This window comes from Microtus ochrogaster, chromosome 8 (assembly GCF_000317375.1).
Source record: "Microtus ochrogaster isolate Prairie Vole_2 chromosome 8, MicOch1.0, whole genome shotgun sequence".
Classification (NCBI taxonomy): Eukaryota; Metazoa; Chordata; class Mammalia; order Rodentia; family Cricetidae; genus Microtus; species Microtus ochrogaster.
This window is the reverse complement of record NC_022015.1, coordinates 71,580,854-71,608,108: the sequence shown is the minus strand read 5'-3', so window position 1 is coordinate 71,608,108 and position 27,255 is coordinate 71,580,854. Positions and strand designations below refer to the sequence as shown.

At 48.4% G+C, this 27,255-nt stretch overlaps 1 protein-coding gene across 1 annotated transcript in view; it reads left to right on the top strand.

Moving 5' to 3' along the window:
* Cpn1 (carboxypeptidase N subunit 1) overlaps positions 1–22,452 on the top strand; it is a 26,958-nt gene extending 4,506 nt beyond the window's left edge. The window contains exons 3-9 of the mRNA XM_005352329.3: positions 6,406–6,561; positions 10,729–10,911; positions 12,437–12,548; positions 13,881–14,020; positions 16,502–16,601; positions 19,358–19,476; positions 22,117–22,452. Of these exons, the coding sequence (XP_005352386.1) occupies positions 6,406–6,561; positions 10,729–10,911; positions 12,437–12,548; positions 13,881–14,020; positions 16,502–16,601; positions 19,358–19,476; positions 22,117–22,260 (954 nt within the window). The 3' untranslated portion in view covers positions 22,261–22,452. The remainder of the gene's footprint in view (positions 1–6,405; positions 6,562–10,728; positions 10,912–12,436; positions 12,549–13,880; positions 14,021–16,501; positions 16,602–19,357; positions 19,477–22,116) is intronic.
* The last annotated feature ends 4,803 nt before the right edge of the window (positions 22,453–27,255 follow it).

Below are 27,255 nucleotides of genomic sequence, written 5' to 3'. Positions count from 1 at the left end.
GGAGTGAGCAGGGATGGGGGAGAGAGGGAGGGAGAGAGAAGGGGGAGAAATAGAAGATGGAGAGAGGGAGGGAAGAGAGAGGGAGAGATGGGGAGAGAGGGAGAAATGGGGGAGAGAAAGAGGGAGGGAGACAAATAGCTGGGGTGCAGGGAAAGGCAGAAGCTAAAGGTTAAAACGTTAACATCCCTGAAATGCCTTGCTTGTGGTAACTGTGGGCTCTGCTTGAATTCCAGCCTCCTACACCAGTCCAGATAACCTGTAAAATTCTGCAGATGGGAGAGGGTGTTACTGAATACCCAGCTTCCTGTACTTTTAGCAGAAAAGCACACACTTTTGCCAGATCTTGGGAAGGGGTTAATTCTAGATGATTCCTGTCCCCCCCCCCCCGCAAGCAACCTATTGAGGCTTTAAACAAGCTAGCCAAATATTCCACCACCAAACTGTATTCCCAAACCTTTTTTTAATTTTTATTCCGAGACAGGAACTTGAAAAATTCCCCGAGCTAGACTCGGAACTCATGAAGCAGGTCTCAAGCTTAGGACCCTCCTGACTCAGGAGGTGACTGGGTCACAGCTGAGTTACTAGGCCTGGCACCTGTTTCTCCAGAGCCTGCCTTCTGCTAGTGGGGTGCTCGGCATTCCAATTCTTTATTCTGGAGTCGTTCTTGCAGTGAGATGCACAGAAGCACGCTTCCTGGCTTGCCCTTCATTTCCTAACATACATGCCGCGTGCTGTCGCGGCTCCCTTTAAACCCTGCGTTGTGGTTGTGGGTTTTTGAAATGTGGGTTCCAGAGCTCAGCTCAGTCTCCCTAATGTCGCAGAAAAGCCCAGGCATCTAGCTGCCGTCCACACAGCACATGTGTTCTTTAAAAAGCTGCATTTAAATATTTATGGAAGGAAGATTAAGTTAGAAGTGTATTTTAAACCTGCTGGAAGCTGGTTGAGCGGAGGCAGATAAGGTGCCTACCAGACCCAGAGGCTGGCCCAGCACGAAGCTAACTCAGTCTCACAGTTTCTGCTGAAATGACTGATGCACAGAAAGAACCCATGGGAAGCACTGTCAGGCCTGGGCCTTGCATTCCGGAGGAGGGAGAAAGCTAGAGAAGGGGAGAGGGGAGCTCCAGCTTGGCCCCATCCTGCATTCGCTTTCTCTGAATACAGCAGGGAAGCGGGAGAAGCAGCTCAGCACTGCCCACATCCTTGCAACAGACAAGACGGAAAAGAGAACAGAAATCCCCTGTGGCCCCTTCCCTGCCTGCTCAGTGTGTTCTTAGTCAGAGGGAGGAGATCTTGAACACGGTTGGCTCTGAGAGAGGACCCTCTAGGATCTCAGACTCTTCTGTGCAGAGAAAAATTGTCTGCATGGCTGCCCCAGGAGATGCTTAGCCATTTGCAGGGAAGGAGAATAATGGCTCCCCGGTGATTCACATCCTAATCCCCAAACCTTTGAAAATGTTATATAGCTTGGGTAGAGAGAATTAAGGTTGCAGATAAAACTGAGGTCACTAATCATTTGACACAAAATTACTAGATCTCTTAAGGGAGCCCAGCCACTTTGGGCATTAGTGTGGAAGAGGGAGGGGTAGGGGTGGGAAGGAAAGAAACACTTCAGGTGTTTCGCAGCTAGCTCTGAAGATGGAAGAAAGAACCATAAACCTAAAAATGTGAAGGGGTTCTAGAAGCCGTGGAAGTCAGAGAAAGAGTCCCTTAGAGTCTTGCTGGCACCTCACTGTGACACCCAGTTCAGGCTTCTGAGCTCCAGGTGAAAAGCTGCCATGGTTTGTTTATTTGGTTGGTCGGTTGGTTGGTTGGTTTTTGAGATAGGATTTCTCTGTGTAGCCCTGGCTGTCCTGAAACTTGCTCTGTAGACCAGGCTGGCCCCAAACTCATAAAGATCCACTTGCCTCTGCCTCCCAAGTGCTGGGATTAAAGATGTGCTCCACCACCATCTATCCGCTTTAGCGACAGCAAGCCATTACACCATTTGCTCTGTTGATGGGAACCTAGGAACCTTCAGCTGAGTGATTTGCTCTTCCTCTTCCTCCTGTTCTTCTTCCTCTCTCACTCCTCCTATTTCCCCTTCTTTCTCGTCCTCTTCCTTTTTTTGGACTTTGCTGGAGATGAAATCCAGAAGTTTCACACATACTAAGTTAACACTCTGACCCCAACCACAACCTGTAGCCCAGAAAGCCCTCCATTGCCAGCCTGATGAGCAGTCGTGCACAAAACCAACCAATGAAGCCCAGTGCTCCTAATAGTGACTGTCAAGAGCTGCACTGCTAAGAACAAGAAGCAGTGAAAAAAATCCCCGCTCAAAAGTCAGAGAAATGTTTGAAATGGAACAGAAATTATAGAGGTAACTTAAGAGAACTTTTTAAAACATAATGTTTTCAGTGAGTCTAAGATTAAAACACGTAAGCAGGATGCCCATGTGAGCAGGATGCCCATGTAAAAAGAGAAGTGCCGAGAATGATAAATATTCTTTTCTTTCTTTCTTTTTTTTTGGGGGGGGGGATTTTTCGAGACAGGGTTTCTCTGTAGGTTTTGGTTCCTGTCCTGGAACTAGCTCTTGTAGACCAGGCTGGCCTCGAACTCACAGAGATCCACCTGCCTCTGCCTCCCGAGTGCTAGGATTAAAGGCGTGCGCCACCACCGCCTGGCTGCGAGTGCTGGGATTAAAGGCATGCGCCACCACCGCCATGCTTTTCTTTCTTTCTTTTTTTTTGGGGGGGGGGATTTTTCGAGACAGGGTTTCTCTGTAGGTTTTGGTTCCTGTCCTGGAACTAGCTCTTGTAGACCAGGCTGGCCTCGAACTCACAGAGATCCACCTGCCTCTGCCTCCCGAGTGCTAGGATTAAAGGCGTGCGCCACCACCGCCTGGCTGATAAATATTCTTAAAGAAAATTTGAATGGCATCTCTGACTTGCCAATAGGAAGTGAGGTTCATTCACCTCACTTCCAGGAACAAGCGAGAATTTGAGCTTTACCCATTTAGTCTGTAGGGCTGTAGTGGACACTAGTCCCCGTCTCCAGGGACACACAGAACAGTTCTAATGATTCTCCCACATACACACGCACACACGCACAGACCTTTCACTCCCTCTCTGAAACAGGATCTCACAGAGCTCAGGCTGGCCTTGAACTTGCTGTGCAGCAAAACATGACCTTGAATTTCTGAACCGCGTGCCACCGTGGTATTCTGTGGTGCCAGGGATCGAACAGGGGACTTCATGAATGCCAGACAAGCACCCGAAACAACTGAGCCCCAGCTGCAGCCCAGCCCTAATGGGGGTTTTAACGCATCTCTGTTACAGCACTCTGTATTTACTGATGCATTTGTCTGGCTCCCCCAGTGACTGCAAATTCCTAGGAGGCTGGAGCGATATCATACTTAGCTCTTTCCTCAGTGTCTGAGGGCACTGGGTTGGCAGTGTGTAAGTGAGTGGCAGCTGACTAAATGGGTGAGTGAGTCGGTGGGGGAAACATAAACAAGAAAGCTAAAATCAGAAGTATGAACAGAGAAATTAAGGGATCGAGAAGCTTAAGACTACTCAAAGGGAAAGAATCCTAGTGTTTCATAATTTGGTTTCATTAGCATATGTTAATTACATATGCATAAGGGTTTCTTGGTGACATTTTCATGCATGTTTATAAAGTTGTCCTTTCTACCTCCTGCGTGCGACCCAGAGTTTAACTAAGGTTGCTTTTGTGAGCATGGATGAAGGGTCAGTTATTGGAACACGAGCATTTGACTTATGGCTGCACCACTGAAGAGCTCCCCAGTATCCGTTAACTGTCAATAGCTCTTCAGGGAGGGGCGGGGCCTTGGGAGCCCTTTCTCCCTAGCAACCATTAACTACATGTAAATCAGAGAGGGGTGGGGCCTAGGGAGTTTTGAAGAGCCCACTCTTGCACAGGTCGTCCACATACAGCTGCTGTGAGCTCATTAACTCAACAGCCACGTCATGCCTGGGAGATGGCATTCCACTGCCCTCTTACGCTCCACCTCTGCCTCTTCCACGGTGTTCCTGGAGCCTTGGGAGGGTGACAGATGGCCCATCTAAGGCTAAGTCATCAACAAACAGTCACTTATTCTTAGCACTTTGGTTCTAAGTCTCTGTGGTGATGGCTACCTCCTGCAAAAACACACTTCCCTGACCAAAGCACGAATCTAGACAATCAATCAAAAGCCAGTATTATCGATGCCCATATAAGAGGAACAAAACCAGGAGGAGGGCTGCACACCTGCGGTCCCAGCATTCAGGAAACAGAGGCAGGAGGATCAGGCTCAAAAGCTCACGATCATCCTTGCTGTATAGCTAGTTTAAGAATACATAAGCCCTTGTCTCATGAGGGAGGGCGGGAGGGAAGGACTGGGGAATGGATGTACTAGCTACTGTTCTGTTTGGACAAACACCACAACCAAGGCAACTTCTGAAAGAAAGCATGGGAGGGCTTCCAGTTTCGGAGCCTAGGAATCCGTGATGCTAGAGCAAAGGCTCGGTGGCAGGGACAGCTGAGAGCTCCCATCCTGATCTGAGAGCAGAAGGCAGAGAGACACTGGGAATGGTGGGGGTCTTTTGAAATCTCAAAGCTCACCCCAGTGAAGCACTTTCTCCAGCAAGGCCACGCCTCCTAAAACTTCCCAAACAGCCACCAACTGAAGACTAAGTATTCAGAGGCCAGAGACTTGTGGGCATCTTTCCAACCAGCACAGAGGGAAGAGAGAAAAAAAAGAAAGGTGCACAGAAACAGACACACGAGGGAGGCCAGGAAGGCAGGAAACAAGACTTCCTGGCAGACATCTTGCTTCTGAAAGCTGGGGACAGGGCCAACAAAGTGGCTCAGCAGGTAAAAGTCACTTGCTGTGAAAGAGTAGGGACCTGAGCTCAATCACTGGAGCTGACATAAGGTTTGGAAGGCGAGAACTGACTCTGCAAAGTTGTCCTTTGACCTCAGGAGGCACACTGTGCCCTGCGTGCCCCCGCAATAATAAATAAAATTTAAAGACAAGGACTGCCGGACTGCCTATGACCGCCAGTAACTAGAAAGGACAAAACTTTCGGAGAGTATGACACGCTGATGCCTGGGTTTTAAACTTAACCCTTCAGGTCTTGGAGAGAATTGATGCCATCAGCAGCCTCTGGTTTTGTGGTCATTTGTTACAACAGCCCTAAGAAACTGACAGATACGGTGTCACTGCTGGGTGGGTAATCAAAATTCAGTGAACCCACACTACTGAAAAATTAAAAAGAGGGAAGTCCCAGTAGGTGCTTCATGGGTGAATCTCAAAGACAGATCATGTGACGAATGATCGCACCTACACATGACATGTACAGAGAAAGACAAATCCGCAGAAACAGAACATGGCTTTTTAGCACCCAGGTAAAAGTAAGTAGCGGCTGTGACCGGGAATGAGGGTTATTGTTTGATATACACAAATATTCTAGTTATGATTTCAGGATGACTGACTGTAGTGGTGTTTCCCCCACTCTGCTCGCAAACTAAAATGCATTGAGCTGCATTCTTAAAACACGCGATTCTGTAAAGCAATCTTAGGAGTTGCTCCCACTAGAGCTTCCCTGGAATCCCCTAGAACTTCATGGAGGTCTACAGTTGAACCACTCAAGGGGGGTGCTGGATATGTGAAGGGCGATAATAGTACATCATTTCATAAACTAAGTCAGTGTGTTGGCTTGAATGAGACATATCCTCGTCCATAGGTTCGCCTATTGGAACCCCTGGTCCCCACTTTGGTGGTGCTTTGGGGGGAGGGGCTTGGAACCTTTAGGAGGTCGAGTCCTGCTAAGGGAAGTGTGTTACTGTCGGCGTGCTTTGGGGATTTATTGATTTGCTCTTTCCTCTTCTCTCCCAATGCTTCCTGTGTGTGATTAAACGTGATCAGCCAATTTCCTGCTCCTGCTATCATGCCCTGTGTCATGGTAGCATGTCATCCATGCCCTGTGTCGTGGTAGCAGGTCAACTGTGCCCTGTGTCATGGTAGTGTGTCAACCGAGCCGAGTTAGGTAGTGTGTCAACAATGCCCTGTGTCGTGGTAGCATGTTATCCACGCCCTGTTCCATGGTAGCATGTCAACCATGCCCTGTGTCATGGTAGCGTGTCAACCATGCCCTGTGTCATGGTAGTGTGTCAACCATGCCCTGCTTTCTGGCCCATTATAAACTCACTTTCTCTTTTCTCCCTGCTCTTCCTCCCCATCTCTCTCTCTTTCTGGAATCGTAAGCTAAAATTAAACCTTTTTTAAAAATTGATTGTGGTCATAGTATTTCATCACAGAAATTAAAAAGTAGCTAATGTAGTTAGTATCTTTAAAAGTCACACCACACTCTTGAAATACAGGATTCTGTCTTAAATGCTCATCTTTCCTGTCTTCATTTCTGCCAGGGCCCAAGCACATCTGGGTATCTGGTTGGTAGGAACAATGCAAATGGAGTGGACCTGAACCGCAACTTCCCTGACCTCAACACCTACTTCTACTACAACGAGAAGTATGGCGGCCCCAACCACCACTTACCCCTCCCAGACAACTGGAAAAGTCAGGTAGGAGATGGCAACAGACGCCAGTAAATTGCCACTTGGAGTTGCTTGCAGGATGCTAAGCATTCTTCACATCAACAGAACTATCGAGAATTAAGCATCAGGGCTGGAGAGATGGCTTAGAGGTTAAGAGCACTGGCTGCTCTTCCAGAGGTCCTGAGTTCAATTCCCAGCCACCACATGGTGGCTCACAGCCATCTGTAATGAGATCTTGTGCCCTCTTCTGGCCTCAGGCAAACATGCAGGCAGAACATAGTATACATAATAAATAAAATAAATCTTTAAAAAAAGAATTAAGCATCAACTCCCTCCTTGTTAATTATCTAGAAGAAGAATAGCTGTCAGGGTTCTTTGGATTCTTCTCTCTGGCAGCACAGAGCCTCCAGGCAGCAAGTCCCTGTTGGCTGTGCAGGTTGGCAGTGGTGGTGGTAAAGGAGGAGAAGCCTGCACTTGGTGAGTTCTCAGAGCTCTTCCCAAGCTTGTTTCAGTTGGTCACCATAGCACTGGACCATGAATGTGACAAGCAATAGTAACCAACATTAGCCCTGTTTGACAGTTACTATGTTTATAGCCCCAAATTAAATTCACATAGCTAATAATCGAAGGAATCAATTGGAGTTGGGATATTTTACTCTTTGCTCTCTGGGAACCCGCCACCCAGTTCCCAAATAAATCACACGGAGATGTTTTCTTATTTATAAAAGGCTGGCCTCAGCTTGGCTTGTTTCTTGCCAGCTTTTTTAACTTAAACTACCCCAGCTATCTTTTGCTTCTAGACTTTTACCTTTCTCTATTTCTGTATATCTTTCTTTTCTTCTTACTCCATGGCTTGCTGTGTAGCTGGGTGGCTGGCACCTGGTGTTCTTCTCTCCTTCATTTTATGCTTTCCAATCTTTTCTTCCCAGATTTCTCCTCCTATTTATTCTGCCTGCCTGCCAGCCTGGCTGTTCTTTCTCTTGTCTTGCTATTGGCCGTTCAGCTCTTTATTAGACCAATCAGGTGTTTTAGGCAGGGAAAGTAACACAGTTTCACAGAGTTAAACAAATGCAACATAAAAGAATCCAACACATCTTTGCATCATTCAACCAATGTTCTAGAGCATAAATGAATGTAACACATCTTAAAATAATATTCCCCAACAGTCAATATTAAAGCCTAGGCATGAGTTAGGGAGATGACTTAATTGGTAAAGTCCCTGTCCTAACGCATGAGGACCTGAGTTTGAATTCACAACCATGCCAGATAGCTAGGTTTAGGTCTCGTGAGACAGCCCAGTGGGCAAAGTTCCTTCTGCCAAGCCTGAAGACCTGAGTTTGATTCCCAGAACCCACATGGTGGAAGAGAGCCAACTCCTGCAAGTTGTCATCTGACCTCAACATCAGGGTGCCGTGTACATGTGCCCATGCACACACACGTGTGCATACAAAAGAAGCACAATTTAAAAAATGTAAATGTATGGTGGAGAGTGAACAAGAAAGACACCCAACTTTGACCTCTGTCCTCCCTACACGCACACACACCCTCATGTACACACCCATCTGCATGAACACACACAGACCTTCTGACTCATATCCCAACAGTCTTTCTGCTGATCCTGAACTGCTGACAGGAAGCTCCAGCATGCTATAGACAAGTCTCTCCTACTGGTGGTGAATCAGACATTCACAATGTTAGCTATAGAATGAGGTTCGGGGTGTCTAACTCATGGTTTCTCCTATGTGACCCTTTGCATTTTAAAGCTCCCCTTGCTTCCCTTGCTCTCACAATGGGAGACAGCATTTGGCAAGCCCTAGGTAACATGAAGGTGTGGACCTCCTGTCCACCCGTGTGGTTCTACTGCTGGGTGGGAGTAACCACCGCCATTCTCGGAGCATCCCTGCCAGCCCTGACTTTTTTCCTGGGTGGGATGGTTCCAACGCTCCATTTGTGATTATCCAAGCTTAGAGACTGGGGAGAGGAACGTTCCTGGGTGGATAAGGTCAATATTCTCACCTTGAAAACAATGGGGGCTGGAGAGATGGCTCAGTGTTAAAAGTGCCCACCATCCTTCCAGAGCTCCCACACCGGACAGCTCGCAAATTCCTCCAACTCCAGGAACTTCTGATGACCCACATCCTGTGGACATACCCCCACACATAATTTAAAATAAAATATAATCTTTTTAGAAAATGATGTGAAAGTCATATTGATATGTTGGATTTCTGGTTATAGCTGTCATTTTGGCTCAGTTAAGTAAGTAAAAAAAAAAATAACATGGTCCTATTCAGGGTATCTAGCCCGAAGAATATCATAGGTAATTTTTTATTTCCTGAGCCAAGGTATCATGTAACCTAGGCAGGCCTCAAACTTTTTTATGAGGTTGACCTTGAACATCTCTTTCTCTAGCTCTGCCTCCACTGATTATAGTCATGAGCCATGCTCTGAATTTTTTTTGTGGTTTTTCAAGACAGGGTTTCTCTGTGGTTTTGGAGCCTATCCTGGAACTAGCTCTTGTAGACCAGGCTGGTCTCGAACTCACAGAGATCCGCCTGCCTCTGCCTCCCAAGTGCTGGGATTAAAGGCGTGCGTCACCACCGCCCGGCTCATGCTCTGAATTTTTAAAAGCTTTATTTGTCTATTTATAATTATGTGGGAGTCTATGTATCTGTGTGAGGGTGTGTACACATTAGCCACAGGTATTTCCAGAGTCCAGAAGAGGGTATCCTGTCCCCTGGAGCTGGAGTTACAGGTGGTTGTGACCTGACATGGGTGCTGGAAACCCAACTTGGGTCCTGTGCTAGCAGCAAGAGCTCTTAACTGCTGAGCCGTCTCTACAGCCCTGTGTTTTGATTATTAAACTTGTTTCTCTGTATAAGACAAGATAATGAACCTCTCACTCAGTCCTCTGCTTAACTCAGAATAGAAAAGTAACAGTAGGAGCTCTCCTGTGTTCCACGAGGGAAAAGAATGATGGGAAGCTGTCCTTTTGGAACGAGAAGAAAGGATGCATCAAAGGCCCTGAGCTCTTAGTCCTATAGCCATATGCCATAAAATGACAATTTCTCCAACATAGGTCATGTGTACAGCAGTGATCCCTGGTCACGAAGCCATGTTAGTTTCTGTAAATTCACTCCGTGACTTTGCACAATGATGTAATCACCAAACATTGCTAGGACACCCCCTTCCCACCTGATGTGTCTATTCTGATTGTGTGAGACCCAACTCTCTCCAGCCAACCTCTTTGGGGACTGGAAAGACAGGACCTTTAGAACTGACCTTTGGTCTAAGAAGAGCCATTAACTCATTGACCCCAAGAGGTCACCAGACAAGCCTGTCTGTGAGGAGGAAAAGCACTGGCAGCTGGATTGTTTGTGTTGTGAGTCAGTGGGGTCAAGGTTTTCCTAATACTGCCAGTCACTAGCAAAGTGGTTCTAAGTAGAGCTTCGTGTGTCTAGTCTATGAAATGTAGATCTGACCAGAGTGTCACTAAAATGGTGTGGCAGATGTGTTGGGAGAGGAGGCCAAAGTCATTGCTTCAAGCAAGTGGTTTATATGATTAGAATCATAAATGTTTTGCAAAGAAGCTCAGCCCGTGCTGCACGGAATAAACTGGGAAACCTTTGCTCTCTCATTCCACCTTTCCCCCACCCTTCTTCCTCCCCCTTCCCTTCCTTTCTCCTTCCTCTCCTCTCCCAAAAGTGAGTAAAAAAATATATAAAGAGTTCCTGCACACTTCCTGTTCCTTCGCTGATCCCACCTTCAGCATCGTATCCCAGAGTGGTGTGTTAGTTACAGTCTCTGCACCTACATTGGCCTGACCCCAACACTCAGGATCTACAATCTCCAGGCCCACTAGTGATTCCCCTTGGTGTTACAGCATCCGTGGGTGTGGGCGCACATGCTGGAAGTGTCCACCACTGTCGTATGCACAGAAGAGTCTCACTACCCTGGAGGCTCCCTTTGCACCTAGTCCGTGCATCGTAATCCACACATCTCACATTGGGAAGGGGTCCCCTATGCTTTATTTTGAAATCATCATCACCAAGGTCAAAGTTTCCGAGCCCCAGTTTTCATATCTGGGGCGAGGGGTGAGACTCACTGTCCCTGCCAGCCTCTTCCTGACAGAATTTCTCCAAAGGACCGTGTGACAACTCAGCCACACCTTGGCTGCCAACTCTCACGTCTTCACAGGTGGAACCGGAGACCCGGGCGGTGATCCAGTGGATTCGTTCCCTAAATTTCGTTCTCTCGGCCAATTTGCATGGCGGGGCTGTGGTGGCCAATTACCCATACGACAAGTCACTTGATCATCGTTTCCGAGGTCCCCACCGTACCTCCAAATCCCCCACGCCAGATGACCAGCTCTTCCAGACGGTATGCCGGATGGCAGCTCATGCCAGCAGGGAAACTTGGGCCTCAGGGGAGGAGATTCAAGTCAGAGACACAGGACCCATAGTAACAAGTCCACAGACAGTCACAGAAAGCAGGGTCTGCTTGGGAGGGGCTGTCTAGTAAGTTACATTTTATTTCGGGTGACAGGCCATAAATCTAGGAATGATTAGATAAAAGACATTTTATAGTTGCCGTGATGTGAAGAACAGTTATGCTGGTGGCAAGTGAGAATATGCCTGAAGGCTAATTCCACTGTCCACGAGTTAGTGGAATAAAGAGGAATTTTGAGAGAATCTAATTTACATCTTTATGATAATATGCCCATCTTAATGAAAAATAGATTTAACTAATAATACAGAACAATAGAACAGGGGCTGGAGAGATGGGTCTTTAGCTAAGAGTTCTTGCTAGTCTTGTAGAAGACCCCAGTTCTGTTCCTAGCATCCATGTTTGTTAGCTCAAAACCACTTCCAGGGGAGCCAACACGTCTGGTCTCCAAGGGCAACTGTGCTCACAGGCACAGACACACACACACCTTTTTTAAAAGATGAATATAGAGAGCTATATATTAGTAATATATTTTGTAAATTCAGAATCTTTTGCAATAAAATTTACTAAATCATAAAATGTGAATGTATCTATAGATAATATTAGTAATGTTTATAATTTATCAATGAATTACAGAGAATGGCACTAATTTGCTATGCAGTAAATTAATACATTTTTCCTCCAGTAATAACATTTTGTCTACTATTATATAAAAAAAAATGATCAGGCATGGTGATGTACACCTTTAATCCCAGTACCTAGGAGGCATTTCTAGGCCAGCCAGGGAAATATGTCTCAAAAAAACAAAAGAGAAAAATAAAAAGCATTAAAAAGTAATGGGATCATAGAGTCTAAGCATGCGCATCTCTTTCCAACACACATCTTTTAGCTGTCATTGAATTCATCTAGAAAATGGTCCAACTGAAAGGGTTTCCTGTATGATCTGCTGCCACCCCTCCCTTTGAATGTGACAGACTTATCCCCGAGAAAGTGGAAACACCAGAATACAGGGCTCCTCGCAGCAACTGCAGCATCTGGAAGCTGAGGCAGGATTGAGTTCAAAGGCAGCCTGGGCAACAGAGTGAGACCCTGTTTCAAAAAACTCAACAGAGAGGGAGAGAGGCAAAGAAGGACTGTAGAATTCCCAACTGCAGTCCAGATACATAAATGCTCACTTACATAAATGCATGTACACTCTCATTCACACATACTTGCACATGCACACACGCATGCACATATGCATGCACACACGCATGCACACTCGCATGCACACTCGCACACACACGTGCGCGCACACCACCACCACCTCATCACCTCCTCTGTCTCTGATCGCACTTCCTTGCACTGAAGCAGATAATGTATTTGGTGACATTGTAGCCTCTTGATGTCCCCCTAGTTAGGCTCAGCCAGGGCTGTGTGAGTTGGGATTGCTTGCATTCATTTTCCGCCTTTTCTCTAGCTGGCCAAGGTCTACTCCTATGCGCATGGCTGGATGCACCAAGGCTGGAACTGTGGCGATTACTTCCCAGACGGCATCACCAACGGGGCGTCCTGGTACTCTCTCAGCAAGGGTAAGTGGAGTTCTGGGAATGGCCATTGCTTCCTCCTCAGGAACTCATAGGGAATACTATAGAATTTTGCACCATGGCGGGTAGGGGTGGGTGGAGAAACAGAGAGCTCCCCAGCTGGCATTTAATAGCCTATTTGTGATCCTAACAGACCAAGGAGGCGATAATGTGTGGGCTTGTCCAGCTACTGTTTTATGCCCTTATCTGCGGGGGCATAGGAGGAAAATGAGACCGAGTGGCAAAGGGTGTGATCTCTGAGATTAAATGGGCTTGGAATTCATCTTGTTTGTGCACCAGCTGTGTGGCTTCAGGCTAATTGCATGGCCCCTCTGTGCTTTGGTTTTTCCTGTCTCTAATCCCAATAACACACTCACTTCATAATTTTGATACTTTAAGTAAAGCAGTTGAAATACCTGGCTTCTAAACACTCTGTTTTCAAAAGCAGCACAGAGGTGAGCTTCAGACAACAGCAGGTGAGCCGAGGGGCTTGCCCCCTTGGTGGCTGCTCTCTCTACTGGGGCTATCAGCTACCCACAGCAGGAACTTGCATGGGCATTGGCCATCGATAACAAAAGATAGGGAGATCTAGTAGGGGGTGCACATGGTCCCGCCTCTTCCCTGAACCTGCCTGGGATCGGCTTGTGAACCTTGCACCATAAGGACAGGGAAGAGGCTGCAGGAGGAGCTGCGTCTTAGAGGAGTTGCTCACAGCCATCTTTTCCATACTCTCACATCTGAGCCACCCGTATTGATGAGGGCTGAGCTGATGTTTGGTCCTGGGGAGAGCGGAGAGGAGAAAAACCATGGCGTCACTGGGTTACTGAGAAGTTAAGACTTGTGGCCCCAAACCAACTTGATAACACATCAGGAAGATTCAGTTAGATTCTATTTCTTTAACTTTGTATTGGGAAACCAGCCTCTCCACCCCCAAATCGGAATCATTAGATACGCTTTTTCAAATTGTGATTGTTTTATTTTTTTTCTCTCCTTCCCACCTTCCCTGTCCTCTGAGAAAGCGTGGCCTGTGCCTCCTCAGAAATTCTCTACTCTGAAGCAAACTGGCTCAGTCTCTAGAGTAACTAAGTTAATTATGTCGATCACAATGATTGTCTCAGCGTGTGGTATCTGACCCTGCATCAACCCCTTGGGAAGTTAGACATACAAACACGTATGAGACCGGAGGAACAACTCTGTGTAGGATAAGGGTTAACAGATGTCAGGAGGTAGGAGAGAAGGTGATGAAGATGTAGCAGAGAAATTGTGACTAAAGAGGAAGATGGGGTGGGGTGACGGTGGGTGCTCCACACAAAGACCCACTACGGGCTCCTTCCCTAGGAATGCAAGACTTCAATTATCTCCACACCAACTGCTTTGAGATCACACTAGAGCTGAGCTGCAACAAGTTCCCCCGGCAGGAGGAGCTGCCGCGGGAGTGGCTGGGTAACCGGGAAGCCTTAATCCAGTTCTTGGAACAGGTAAGATCTCATTTTTTGACTTTTGTGGTTGCAGGAGAGGTGTTTCCAATGGTGGCTGGGGTTGTCATGGACGCAGGCCTGGCCCTGGCTCTGACTCAGTGCAACAAGCATTCTGCCCAGTGTCCTGGAGCACTGCTGTCTGTCCAAGCTTTACTGAGAGCCAGGGATTCTGAGTAGACAAGCATGTCTCTGTCTGTACGGAACTGCCCTTCTAATGAGCACAGGCAATAAACAAAATAAGAGAGTAAGTTCTGTAAAGTGTTGAAAAGAGGAATGCTATGAAGAAAGCCGTGTGGTAGCGGGGACTCTTAAACTAAGAGTCCAAGGAGCGGAGGGGCACAGGCTGGCCAGGTGTCGAGAGCAGGGCAGGGTCCTCCAAAGTAGATATGTGAGAAAAGCCAAGCTGCACATCTGAAAGCATGCCCAGGGTCACCAGCCACAGGGGCTGCCATGCCCAGTGTCACCAACCACAGGGGCTGCCATGCCCAGCATCACCAGCCACAGGGCCTGCCACACTCAGTGTCACCAACCACAGGGGCTGTCACAGCCAGGGGCGCCAACCACAGGGGCTGCCACAGCCAGAGACACCAACCACAGGGGCTTCCATGCCCAGTGTCACCAACCACAGGGGCTGCCACAGCCAGGGTCGCCAACCACAGGGGCTGCCACTCACATGCACTGGAGCAGCTTCTGTTAAAAACAGGAATGACAGGCTTAGGAGGAGGTGGAGAAACTGGACCCCATGAGCACAGCTGCTGGGAGTGGAAAGTTATGTTACTTCTGTGTAAACAATGGGACAGCACTTCCGAAAAACTAAAAATCAGCTGAAGTTTAGGTCAGTGATAAAGTGCTTGCTTAGCATGAGAGAGACCCAGAGTTGGGTCTCCAGAGCCACAAAGGAAACAGCAGTTGAAAGAAAATTATCCCAAAGAAGTGGAATCAAATAGACAGACAGGAAGGAAGGAAGGAAGGAAGGAAGGAAGGAAGGAAGGAAGGAAGGAAGAAAGGAAGGAAGGAAGGAAAATTACTCAGCCTTCAAAATAAAGTAAGCTCTGACACATACCTTAGCATGGATGGACAGTGAGGACATTATGCTAAGGGAAATAAGCCAGTCATAAACACGTATATTATGCGACTCCATTTGTTTAGATACAATTCTTAAAATCAGAGAGGAAGAATGCAGAATGGTGGCTGGGACGGAGGAGCGGAAGGTGGGGGTGTAAGTGTCGCAGCTCTGAGGGGAAGGTATTCTGGCATGGGATACCACCAAGGAATACCACAAGGTCACACCTCACACAAGAGATTTATTGGGAGAGATCCAAGAGAGTGGCTGCCTCTGCTCAGGTGGGAAGCAGCAGGGAACTGAGAGAAAGGCAGAGTTATAAAGGGTTTCCTGGGGGTGGAGTTTTCCAGGGTGGGTATTGGTGGGATTTCAAGTCCTGAGCTTGGGGCGAGCCCAGGGATTGGTGGGTTTTCAAAACCCAGAAGTGAGTGATAGAAAGTTACTATTTAAGGGGAGGAGTTCCAGTGCTGTCAGATGAAGAGACTTCTGGAAATGAGTCGTCATACTGGGCACACATTCCAAATGTATTTGATAAACTGGACTGTACAATTTACAGTATGGGGATTTTATCACAATTTATTTTAAAGTGTGTGTGTGTGTGTGTGTGTGTGTGTGTGTGTGTGTGTGTGTGCATCCATGCTATGGTGTTTGTTTGGAAAACAGAAGACAGGTTGTGGGAGGGAGTCTGTTCTCTCCTTCTACCATTTGGGACCTGGGATCAGATCCAGGTTGTCAGGCTCGGCAGCAAACACCTTTAACCACTAGGCCATCTCGACAGCCCTTATCACAATTTAAAGGTGTTTTTTTTTTTAATATAAGCAAAATTCAAGATTAGACCATCAGGAACTGGAGCAATAGCTCAGCAGTTGAGCACACTGGCTGCTCTTTCAGAAGAGCTGAGTTTGGCTTTCAGCACCCTCATGGTGGCTGACAATCATTGGGGACTCTATGGTGACTCTAGTCCCAGGGAGTCTGAGACCCTCTTTGGGTACCAGGCACGCACATGGTGCACAGATACACATGCAGGCAAAATACCCAAACCCATAAAATTAATAAAAATGTAAAAAGCTTAGATTAGCAGTGTGCCTGGAATGGAGGCAGATCTGAGGAACGAGGCAGAGGGTACCTGTCATGAGGTCGGCTGCTGATGGGGACTGCAGCTTTACAGAGCAGCGCGGGAGCCTAAAGCCTTCTGAGCTGGGCTTTGAGAAGGAAGGCACACGGTGACTGAGAGTCTAGCAGACTCACTCCATCTACCCAGAAGGGATTATGGGGTTGGCAGGACAGTGAAAGCCTGCTCTGGAGGCTGCTGCCCTGGCGTTAGTGAAGACAGACGTGGGGACCCACGAGAAAGGCCAGAGCCTCTCCTGCCTACCACGCAGCTGTTCTAACCCGCTGTTGGCCACTGTCTCCTGCAGGTCCACCAGGGCATCAAGGGCATGGTGCTCGATGAGAACTCTAACAACCTCACAGGAGCTGTCATTTCTGTCGCTGGGATCAATCATGATGTCACTTCAGGTAGGTAGGTACTGAAGGACGGCTCCTTCAGTAGAACTGGGGACCGGTTGTGAGCCAGAGAGACCAGTCATCAAGAACACAGGGTGAGGCCCTGCAGGAAGGGAGGATGCTGGATATGGGAACAAAACAAGTACTGCATCAAGCAGTCAAAGTTAAGGAAATTCTCTCACTTCTGTCTGGAGCAAGCAGGCTCTGAGAGCGGCGAGCATCGGTGCAAACGGAGCTCCTAGTCAGAGTTCAGGGATCACTGTGGAGAGTCTTATTGGAAGTGTTTCTGGGCTTGACGATATTAATTAATAATGGCAGTGTGGAACAGGCTGAGAAGGACGCTGGCACTCATGTTTAGTCTGCCCTCTGGCTCAGGCCTTTTCCACATGTCCGTTCTTGAAAAGCTGGTCGATTAGATTCCTCCTACAGTCTTGATCTGGGGTGAGGTCATCAGTGGAGGATAATCTTGGGCTGACCTAGAGCCTGCTGGAAGGGTGCTGTCTTGATTTCTTTTGCTGGTGCTATGATAAAGTACTCTGAAAAAATAGGCACCTTAGGGGAGAAAAGGGCTTATTCTGGCTCACACTTCCAGGGTCTAGTCCATTCCAGTCGGGGGTCAAGGTGGCAGGCAGGAGCTTGAAGCCTCTGGCCAACTCACATCCATAATCAGGAAACAAATTGACGAATGTGTACACGTGAGGACCCAGCTCTTTGTCTTCGCTCACACAGCCCAGGATCCCAGCCAGGGAATGATGCCGTTCACAGTGGGTGAGTGGTCTCACCTCAGTTAACACAGTCAAGATAATTCTTTATGGGCCTCCCCAGAAGCTCATCCTAGGTGCTTCTAGATTCTGTCGAGGGACAGTGAATGCCAACAGGTACAGAATCATCTCATGGAAGAATAGTATGGCGAAGTCCCCAGCTGAGTCCAACCGCTCACCACTCAGGAGTTTCTATTTCATGGATGTTGGTGGCTACCCACTTCTCAAAACAACCTCCTTAACTACTGGGCAGGCATCTCATAGCTCGTGCTGCCTGTCCAGGCCGGACGAAATCTTCCTGTCTTCGAAGGAGGTCTCAGAGCCTCTTCAGTGGAGGACTTCTTTAAGGAAAAGGCAATGTTCTAAAAGAATTCTGTCACCTCAATCTGGCCGGGAACCGGGAATCTTCCAGCCCAGCAGCTGCATACAGGACTGCGTACGGATCAGACCTCAGCACCTTTCCCAGGCGCACAGGCTTCTGGTTGTCACCCATTTAAGCAAGGGTGGGAAGGTCTGTAAAAACATCAGAGCCACTAAGAACAGCTACCACTAAGAACGGCTACCACAGAGAGGCCCCATTTTCAGCATCCATTAGGCGAAATAGAAGTCACTCCTCTCGTTAGTGCCATCGCTGTGCTACTTAGCAAAGCACCTGGTGTTAGTTACAGGTGGAGACAGCCTCTTTGAAGAAGTGTCTAGAATGGAGCTTTTGTAACACAATTGCTAATCACCCTCGAGTGTGAGCCCCCAGTTAAGATAATGACAGTTTCTGGATATACCCTAAACTGTCCAGTGTGTGCATAATAACACACTGCATTGCTAAAGTATTTCAAAGTAAATTACAGGGCCAGGGTACAGCTTGGTAAAGGACTTGTCTAGCATGCAAGACGCTCTGGATTCACTCCCAGCACTGAATGAGCTGGGCGTGGGGGCACATACCTGTAATCCTAGCATTCGGGAGCACACAAGGGCACCCTTGGCTACGGCGTGAAGTTAAGACCAGGTTGGGATGCATGAGATCAGCACCACACAAATTAGGCATCATAACACATACCTGTAATCCTAAACTGGGGAGGTCGAGGCAGAAAGGTCATATATTTGAGGCCATCCTTGGGTAATATAACTAGTTTGGGACCTATATATAAGACCCTGCTTTTTTAAAAAATGCATTAAAAACCATATTCTCTGGCCAGCATGGTGGTATACCCTGTAATGCCAACACTCAGAAGGCCTGAGGAAGGAAGATCATGAATTTGAGGCCAGACTGCGTAGTAACTTTGATGCTAGTTTGGGCCACATGAAACCCTGCTGTCTCACCACAGAGAGGAGGTGGGAGGTGGGGGAGAAGAGAAAAGTAAGACGCTCAAGCCAGACTGTTAGGGATCGTTTAGTCTCTCACAGGTGTAACATTCCTGGGCGCCGGTTGTCTCACCCGGACCCTCAGAATTGTTGGTACAGGTTGTGCGCCGCTCAGCTTTTCCAGGGCCTCGGTTCAGCTTCGGGAGAACCCACAGTTCTACAGGATAGTCGGTGTCTCTCTTTGACAGCTCTTCACCACAGCTGTTTCTGCTTCTCTCTGGTGAAGTCCGCCTCCATACAGCTTTAGGCGTGGGGTACTACTTCTTCAAACAGAAGCTCTTTCTTCGCAATGGTTTTTCAAATGTCAGAGGGCTGGAAGTTTTCTTACCAGGCAGAATATTAACAGACGTTTCCACCTTCTCTCTTTCCTGGCGACTTTTAATGAGCATGTGTCTGTATGAGACCCAGGATCCAGAATGGACTGTAGTTTGAGGCAGAGCACAACATGAACCTTCCCAGGAGTAACTCCAGCCCAGGAACTTCTGAATGGTTTAGCTGTTTACAGGTTTCATCATGCTTCGAGAAAGAAAGAAAAAAAAAAAAAAACAGGCTCGTGGTCAGGTCAGACCCCAGACCGCTTTCACAGCCAGTTTCACTCTGAAGTAGGTTTGAAGTCAGCTGGTTGAGTTACATCCTTCTGACGTTTAGGTGAGCATGGAGATTACTTCCGTCTGCTGCTTCCGGGGACTTATACTGTCACCGCCAAGGCACCAGGGTACGACCCCCAAACAGTGACTGTGACCGTGGGACCTGCGGGACCAACACTGGTGAGTCTGGCTGAGCCGAATGTAACCTTATCTGTAAATGTCATGCAGTATCTTAAACAGCCCCGTTGCTGGGTTCCCCCTGACTCTCCTGATTTGTCTCTTTGGCACAGCCTGTCTCTCTTATCCTGCTTCTTCCTCTGTATATTAGTGCTAACACTTCCTTCTCAAGGATTGCAAAGGCAAAGCACAGGTCCATAGAGGTGCACAAGGCTGGTCAGTAAGCACTGGGGCACTGCGGATGCCCCAGGCAACCCTGATTGCATCTTTCCCATTAACAGGGTCCACCACTAGGTGGCGCTCTGCAAGCCGTCTGTGCCCTGTGATCTCAGGATCACTTTCCCATTGCTGCCACCAAGGACCAGCCACCTCCAATTCTCAACTCTCTACAGCTCTCATTTATGGGTAGGACAAGAAGCAAAGAACCATTGACTCAGAGCCTCGAACATTTCCCTGTCGATAATATTACACCAGAACCTCAGAACATTAAGGGGCCATGACTGTCAGCCCTCCACGCCCTCAGGTGGCTCATATATTTGAATAGAGTACGCAGTGCCTTTTGGGTAGTTTCTGGGCATCAGATACTATATAAGATCTTCCAGGAATTATCCATTTTAACCTTCACGACTACCTGTGAGTAACTGTACAGTATCACACAGTGGGTGGATGGAGGGGGTGGGAGTCACCTCCCAATGAGTCTCAGGGACTCACTCTATGCTCCCTGCCTGAGCGCAGAACCCTATAAGCCACAGAGCAAAGAGAGCTTCAGGTCCTTTAAAATTCCTCCAAAATGTACAGATCATTGCCCCCCCCCAAACACCTCCTACATATTCTCTCCCCCGCCCCTTGTGTGTGTGTGTGATTTATATGATGTGTATGAGTATGTATTGGGAGGACAGGGTGTGGACATGCCATGGCACTTGCATGTCAGTCTGAGGATGATTTCGAGTGTCAGTCCTTGCCTGCCACCTTCTCTGAGGCAGTGTGTGTCTTTGACGGCCACTGCACAGTATGTGTGCTCACAGTATGTGTGCTCCAGGCTAGCTAGCCTGGGATGCTCCACCTCTGCCTCCAGCCTTGCTGCAGGGTCTCTGGGATTAGTCTTGCTTTAAGTGGCTTGTGGGGATTCAAACTCGGGCCTTCGCTCTTATATGGCATGTGATTTATACTGACAGCCAGGGGAAGAGAAGACGGCCCTCCATTACACAGAACCCGATTTCCCAGCCAGCAATCCCCTTTCTTCCCCATTGCACCCTAAAATTAAAGCCCAGCAGCAGCCACACACATAAACCGTGAGCTGTAGGCAAGCCTGTTCACTGCCAGATGTAAACAGCTCCAAGGCCTCTTGAGTTAAGCTTATTTTGAAGTAGTTCACCCCCGTATCCTTTAAATAAACTAGTGTACCCATTCATTGTGTCAAGTATGACCCAGAGGCGCAGTCTGTCGTTTGGATGTGGCAGTAGCCACTGCCAGTCTGTTGATTGACTGCACTAGCGGCTGCTTCGCTTCCATTTGAATTTTAGAGCAGTTAGCCACTTTCCCCAGGGAAGAAAAAAAAACATGTTTATTAAAGAGTTTTCATCTCACAATTAAGAGGATTAAAATCTCTCCCAGGGCCCAGAATTCTCTGCTGTCACCACCTCCCTGCAGATGGTCGAGCCTTTCTTTCTCCTGTGCCCCTTCCTCCTCTTGTGGCCTGTCTCCTCTCTTCTCTTCCTTTCCAGGGTTTATGTATTTACTAAATAGAAAGTAGGAAATGGTCTCACACAGTTGTCGCCGACTCCCCTCCCCTTTACAGAGCGAGCAGAAAACCTGGCTATGGATTTTTATGGAAGAGGCAGGAAACTCAGGGCGTGTTTTTAACTCCCTGCTGTTTCAATAGTTCAAACTATTACAAGAAGGGATTGCCAGGGAAGCCCCAGGGGAGTGCAGTTAGGACTTGGGGTCACGCCCTCCTCTTCTGCTGCCTGGGCTGGCTTTATAGCCACACCCAGTGCCCCACACCCACTGTCCCCCACCAAGTCCACAGCATCTTTCCAAATGTGTTCCATGGCTAGAGAACAGTTGTACACAGCCCTTAGATCACACCGATGCCCTTGTAATCTTGCGCTTAAGAATTCAGGAGGATGTGGTAATGCACACGTTTAATCCCAGCACTCAGGAGACAGAGGCAGCTGGATCTCTGTGAGTTCTAGGTCAGCCTGGTCTACAAAGCAAGTTCTGAGTAGCTGGGACTACATAGTGAGACCCTATCTCAGAAAGAAAAAAAAGTCTAGCCAGGAAATCTCTGTCACCTCTTTTATCCCTAGTGCCAAGCAGTGCCGCAGAAGGTTGAGACACTCACCGACGTGTATGGGCATGGTACCCGTGACTCACGCAGCCACTAGGAGGGAATAGAGATTAAGATGGTTTCCGTCATCACCCTTGCCCTAAGCAGGGTATAAGCAAAACTGTGATTGCAGGTGTAGATAGGATTTTTTGTTACTATTTAGTCCATCCAGCCACACACTTCATGCCATTGGTGGTTGGTTCTGCACCACTCTTTTGGGAAATACTTGCCAAGTCCGTAGGACCTACCATTAGAACCTGGTGTGATGGGGGAAGAGTCCAAATGGGCGCTTAGCTTCTGCTTTGCCCTTGCAGGTCAACTTCCAACTCAATCGAAGCACATCTCAGGTGCACCCTGTGCAGAAAGCTCCCAGCCGAGGACAGGGAAGCAGGCCAAAGCAGTCCCGGATACCCAAAAAGAAAGACACAGCAACAAAGAGGCATCGAGGCCCTGCCTGAAGCCCAGCACCCAGGCCCACACACAGCAAGGCCAGGTCCCTGCTCTCAGATCCAGTGACCACACTTCTCCCTTATTATCTGGGACATATCCAGACACAGGCACATACAGAACAGTTCCAAGTGTGTCTGTCTGTCCCGGAGCAAGCCTTCCCTAGGCCAGCCAGCATTAAAGGAGTTGGAACCTTCCGGAAACTGGTGCCCCACTCTGCGTGCCTCCAGCAGGGTTCTGGAGACCTTCTTCCTGGGAGTTTGGTTTGGGTTCCATGCCAGTGAGCACTGCATGCTGAGAGAGCTTCCAGCTGGCTGTCCATCTGTCTCCAGAGTCCAGCACGGAGCTGGTGACAGGGTGGTGCGGCATGAAGCTGTCAAAATGACTGCAGTGCTGAGGGGATCCAGAAGAGCCTGGGACCAATAGCCAGTGGTTCCCTAGTAAAGGAGGGATTTGACCTACAGGGTCCAGGTCCCTGCCTTTCACCCGTGAGCTCTGTAAGGGAAACGTGACACCTTTTACCATAGTTTCTGGATTTGTAGGAGACATGGCACACCTGTAGTCTGGTGTGTGCTGGCAGCGTGTCCTGCAGGTCAATGCTCTTGGATTGGCTGAATCCCAGCTGAACCCACTGGTCCCAAAGGCATTACTGAGCAAACTAGATGTTTCTAAAGACACTGTGTCCTTTTCCATCTCATGCCTGCTAGCATACAAGCCGATGAACCTTCATCAGGGTGGTGTCCTGAGTCCTCTGTCCCCAGTGCTGGGTGCTAAGGATCCCACAGCTGTTCCACTAATGAACCTAGCCTTTTCCTGAGGAGATGAGCAGCTCCCCGCTCCCTTCTTGGGGCACAGCCTCACACACATCAGCAGCTTGAAGATGTGGCCTCTTCCTGTGAGTAAACACATTCTTGATCTGTGTGTGAGCGATCTCGGTCTGTGGTCAGAAGGAAAAAGAGATGAGGATGTATCCTCTCCCGCCTAAGAGATGTCTCTCTGCAGGCTCAAAGGTTAGTGGTTTCTTTGCCATTTCCAATTTTAATTCTTGGATCCCTCCTTCTAATGGTGCAGCGTGAGAGGTCACCGCTCAGCTCAGTGACACACCATGTCTTTGTTTGTCATGTACGCCGCGTTTTTCTAGATTATCTAAGTATCACTCTGTCTTTAGGTTCCCCAATACTAAGTCATTTGACAGGACTGATGCTTACAAAATGGGGTTACAGAGTGCTTGCTGGCGCAGGCCCCCACTTTCCTTCCTTCCTTCATACTAAGGATCTTTACTGAGTCCTTGCTCACAAAGGATGCAGAGAATGTGAAGAGGAAGGGAGCATGGCCATGGTCTCAGTGTGCCAGTGTAGCTCGGAAGATTGTAATACATTGTCATAATTGCGTGACCCTTAACTCTGAGGTGGGGCTGGGGAGCCCACGAGAAAAGCCTGTCTCTGTAGCATGAATAATAAAATCCCAGAGACAGATATTGGGGTTCAAGTTGGAAGTCAGAAAAGCAAAACAGCCAAGCCACTAGAGAGACCTTTTACCTCTACCAAATCTTCAGACCAAAAGGGCAAGATCCTGTCTCCACGAATCCTCAGACTCCACAATCCAGTGAGTTCCTGTCTCTTCCCCTTTATATTCCTCTCTCTGCCTAGCCATATTGTTCCTGCCTCCACCTCCACAGTGCTGGGATTAAAAGTGTGTGATTCCCAAACACTGGGATTAAAGGTGTGAGCCACCACCACCTGGATCTGTTTCTGGATCAATCTTGTGGACCCCAGGGTGGCCTTGAACTCACAGAGATCTGCCTGCCTCTGTCTCCCAAATCCTGGGATTAAAGATATGTGCCATCACTCCCTGGCCTCTAGTGGCTTTGCTTTGCATTCTGATCTTCAGGCAAAGCTTTATTTATTAAAATGCAAATTAAATATCACGACATGTCCCAGCAATAGTGAAGCCTGAGATAAGATATACTGAGGGCAAGGTGCAAAGAAGTGAGGGGTGTGGTTAGGCTGAGAAGGTGGCAAGTGCAGGTGCCTGGAGCTTCTGGGAAGGATGTGGGTCCTGGGGGGGGGGGGAAGCAGGGACAGGAGGGTAGTTACAAGGGACAGGGCTTTGTGAGGCTGAGTGAGATGCTGAGAGCAGAGGCTGGGTGCCCAGGAGAGGCCAGTACACAGGGTAAATTCGCTTTTATCTCTAGAAGACCCAGGAGTCACTGAAGAGTTCTGTCAAAGGCAGGACTGTTGCCTGAAGAGCTAGCAGACAGGAGCCTGCAGGGGGCCAGCCGGGAAGATGGCCTCAGCCCTGGAGGAGCAGTGGCAAAGACACCTGCAAGTGGGCTCCTTGTGACTCCCCTACATTCTAGAGATTTTCAGTCTCCTCCCTCAGATCTCTTCTGCCTGCCACCCTGAGGCTGAAACCCAAAAGCTATCGTGACACTTCACCCCAACTCTGAGGCCTGTCCTAATTACACCCCACTCAAGTACAAAGATGTGAGATGAAATCACAAGGTTATACAGAATACCTGGGCACGCTATACAGAAGATTCTGGCCATGGCATGAAAACTCCATGTATCCAGAAGGAAAATTGTGGTTTGTATACAGTTGAATGTCTGTCCCTTCAGGTTCATGCACTGGAAGCTTGATCCCCAGGAGAGTGGTGGCAGTGGGGCAATGGAGGCTGTAAGGGATGGGGCCAGATACAAGACAATTAGGTCATGAGCCCCTGCCCTCCGAATAAATCAGTGCTGATCTGCAGTAACAGGCTTGGGTGGGTTGTTTCCAAGCAAGCCCACCTCATCCGCTAGTCCCTTCTGCTTCTGGTCACTACCTCTCCATTCTCAATGAAGGGAGCAGACATAAGGCCTTTGCCAGGAAGCAGGTGTCTGTTAGGACTCAGCCGCTGGAATCGTAACTCAAGTAAACCTCTTTACTTTGTAAATTCTCCAGCCTCAGGGATTGTGTCATAACAGGTGTGAAACAGAGAGACACTGATGTGAAGTCATGAGGGTAGAGATGGACAGAGTTGACACAAGAAAGAAAGTCCTTTGACTTCCAAATTTTCATACTGATCCCCCCCACCTCTGAGCTTTCCTGGATTTCTCTCTGTGTAGCCCTGATTGTCCTGGAACTCACTCTGTGGACGCGGCTGGCCTTGAACTCAGAGATCTGCCTGCCTCTGCCTCCTGAATGCTGGGATTAAAGACATGTGCCACCACCACCCAGCTTTCTGTTTTATAGCTAGAGTTTTAAAGAAAAAAAATCTTCCATATAGAACGGCAGCCTGAGCCGGGCGATGGTGGCGCACGCCTTTAATCCCAGCACTCGGGAGGCAGAGGCAGGTGGATCTCTGTGAGTTCGAGACCAGCCTGGTCTACAGAGCTAGTTCCAGGACAGGCTACAAAGCCACAGAGAAACCCTGTCTCGAAAAAACCAAAAAAAAAAAAAAAAAAAAAAAAAAAAAAAAAAGAACGGCAGCCTGAATGGCTGGTTCTCTTGTTGATGTAGGACATCATAGTTAATGAACTCGGACAGACCTGAGTTTTAATTGCAGTTCTGATCTTTATTTGCTATGTGACCACTGAAGAAAACATTGCAAACAAAAACAAGCAAACAAGCTGAAAGATGGCAGCAGTGGCACCCATGAGGCTGTGGGGCCGCTCCGAGGACCCTGAGAGACCCATGGAGGCTTCGATGGTGGAGGCTTCGGCGGAGGACGATGAGTCTGAAGAACACACAGTATCTCTGGGACCCAGGTCTCATGGGAGGATGCTTTTTAAAAGCGCTTCCGTGGAACTGGAAAATAAGATGGCAGAAAGGGGCGGTGCCCGTGGCAGAGAGATTCAGAACTAGAATCTCAGCAGTGGTAGGAAGGGAGCAGGTCCACAAACAAAACAGCATGTTGTTGCCCCACAGGGCCCATCTTCCGGCTGCTGGGAGACTTGGGCCACCACCTGCTCACCTCACCCACTAGCCTGCAAGCCCCGCCCTCAGCGTGGATCAGCCACTGCTGCCCGTCTTGCCGCTCTCCCTGCTGGGGAAGTAGAGTGTGGGCCTGGCTGCAAGCACGATGGTCTGCCTGGGAAGTGCTAATCCCACAGGGGGAGAATAAGAAAGACCGCTCCCACAATTTGAGCCACATTTGAAGCAAACTTGGTTCTATTGGGGTGCACCCAAGAGCTGGCCAGCAATTGCTTCCTAAGTCGCGTTAAAGAGAGCAGCCCTGAATTCATTTTTGGGGCCCCTTTTAAGGAGTAAAATTGGGAGTAGTTGTAAAGTAGGTTTACAGAAGAGACACGATAGGACAGTAAGGAAATACAGAAAATTTTCAGAGAGAACTGTGGTCGCTGTGTGATTAGGGAGGGTCAGGGAGTGTGCGGTATTCTCCAGCAAGTCAAGGTCATGGGTTGGGGCAGGCCAGGTTCCAGGAAACAGATGAAAGCCAGCAACTCAGTTCTTACAGTAAAATGGAAGTTAATTTGTAACAATACAGCATAATGGGTCCTGCCTTCAAAACGGAGTTAGCAGCTCCCTCGGGAGTCCAGCTCACTCGGGTCCTGGCCCTGGATGCGCTTCCCAGCACATGATCTCCCTGAGTCTGGGCAACAACAGGATATCCAGGACGAGTCTCAGGGAGATGCCAGTATTTATGGGGCTTCAGAAACCTTGAGCAAGATCAATGACTTACCACAATAGTATTTGTATGTAAAGCTATTTGGGCAAAATAGTATATCATGTGGACACACTGTGGATTGCAACTCCACTTTAATAAATGGATGTGTGGGGGAGGGATGGAAAGAGGGTGGAAGAAGTGGGACTAGAGATATGGTAGTGGTGCCAGGTACGGAGCCCGGTCCTCAGGCTTCCAGGAGGCTCTGGGCACCGCGGAGCTGGCTTGCCCCGTTGCTGCCTGAAAGGCCAGTGCTGCCCATCTTTGCACCAAACTGTCAGAAGATGTGGAACACTTCATGGGTGTAGACACTGAGTGTTGTAATAGGTGCAGCGGGGCTGCA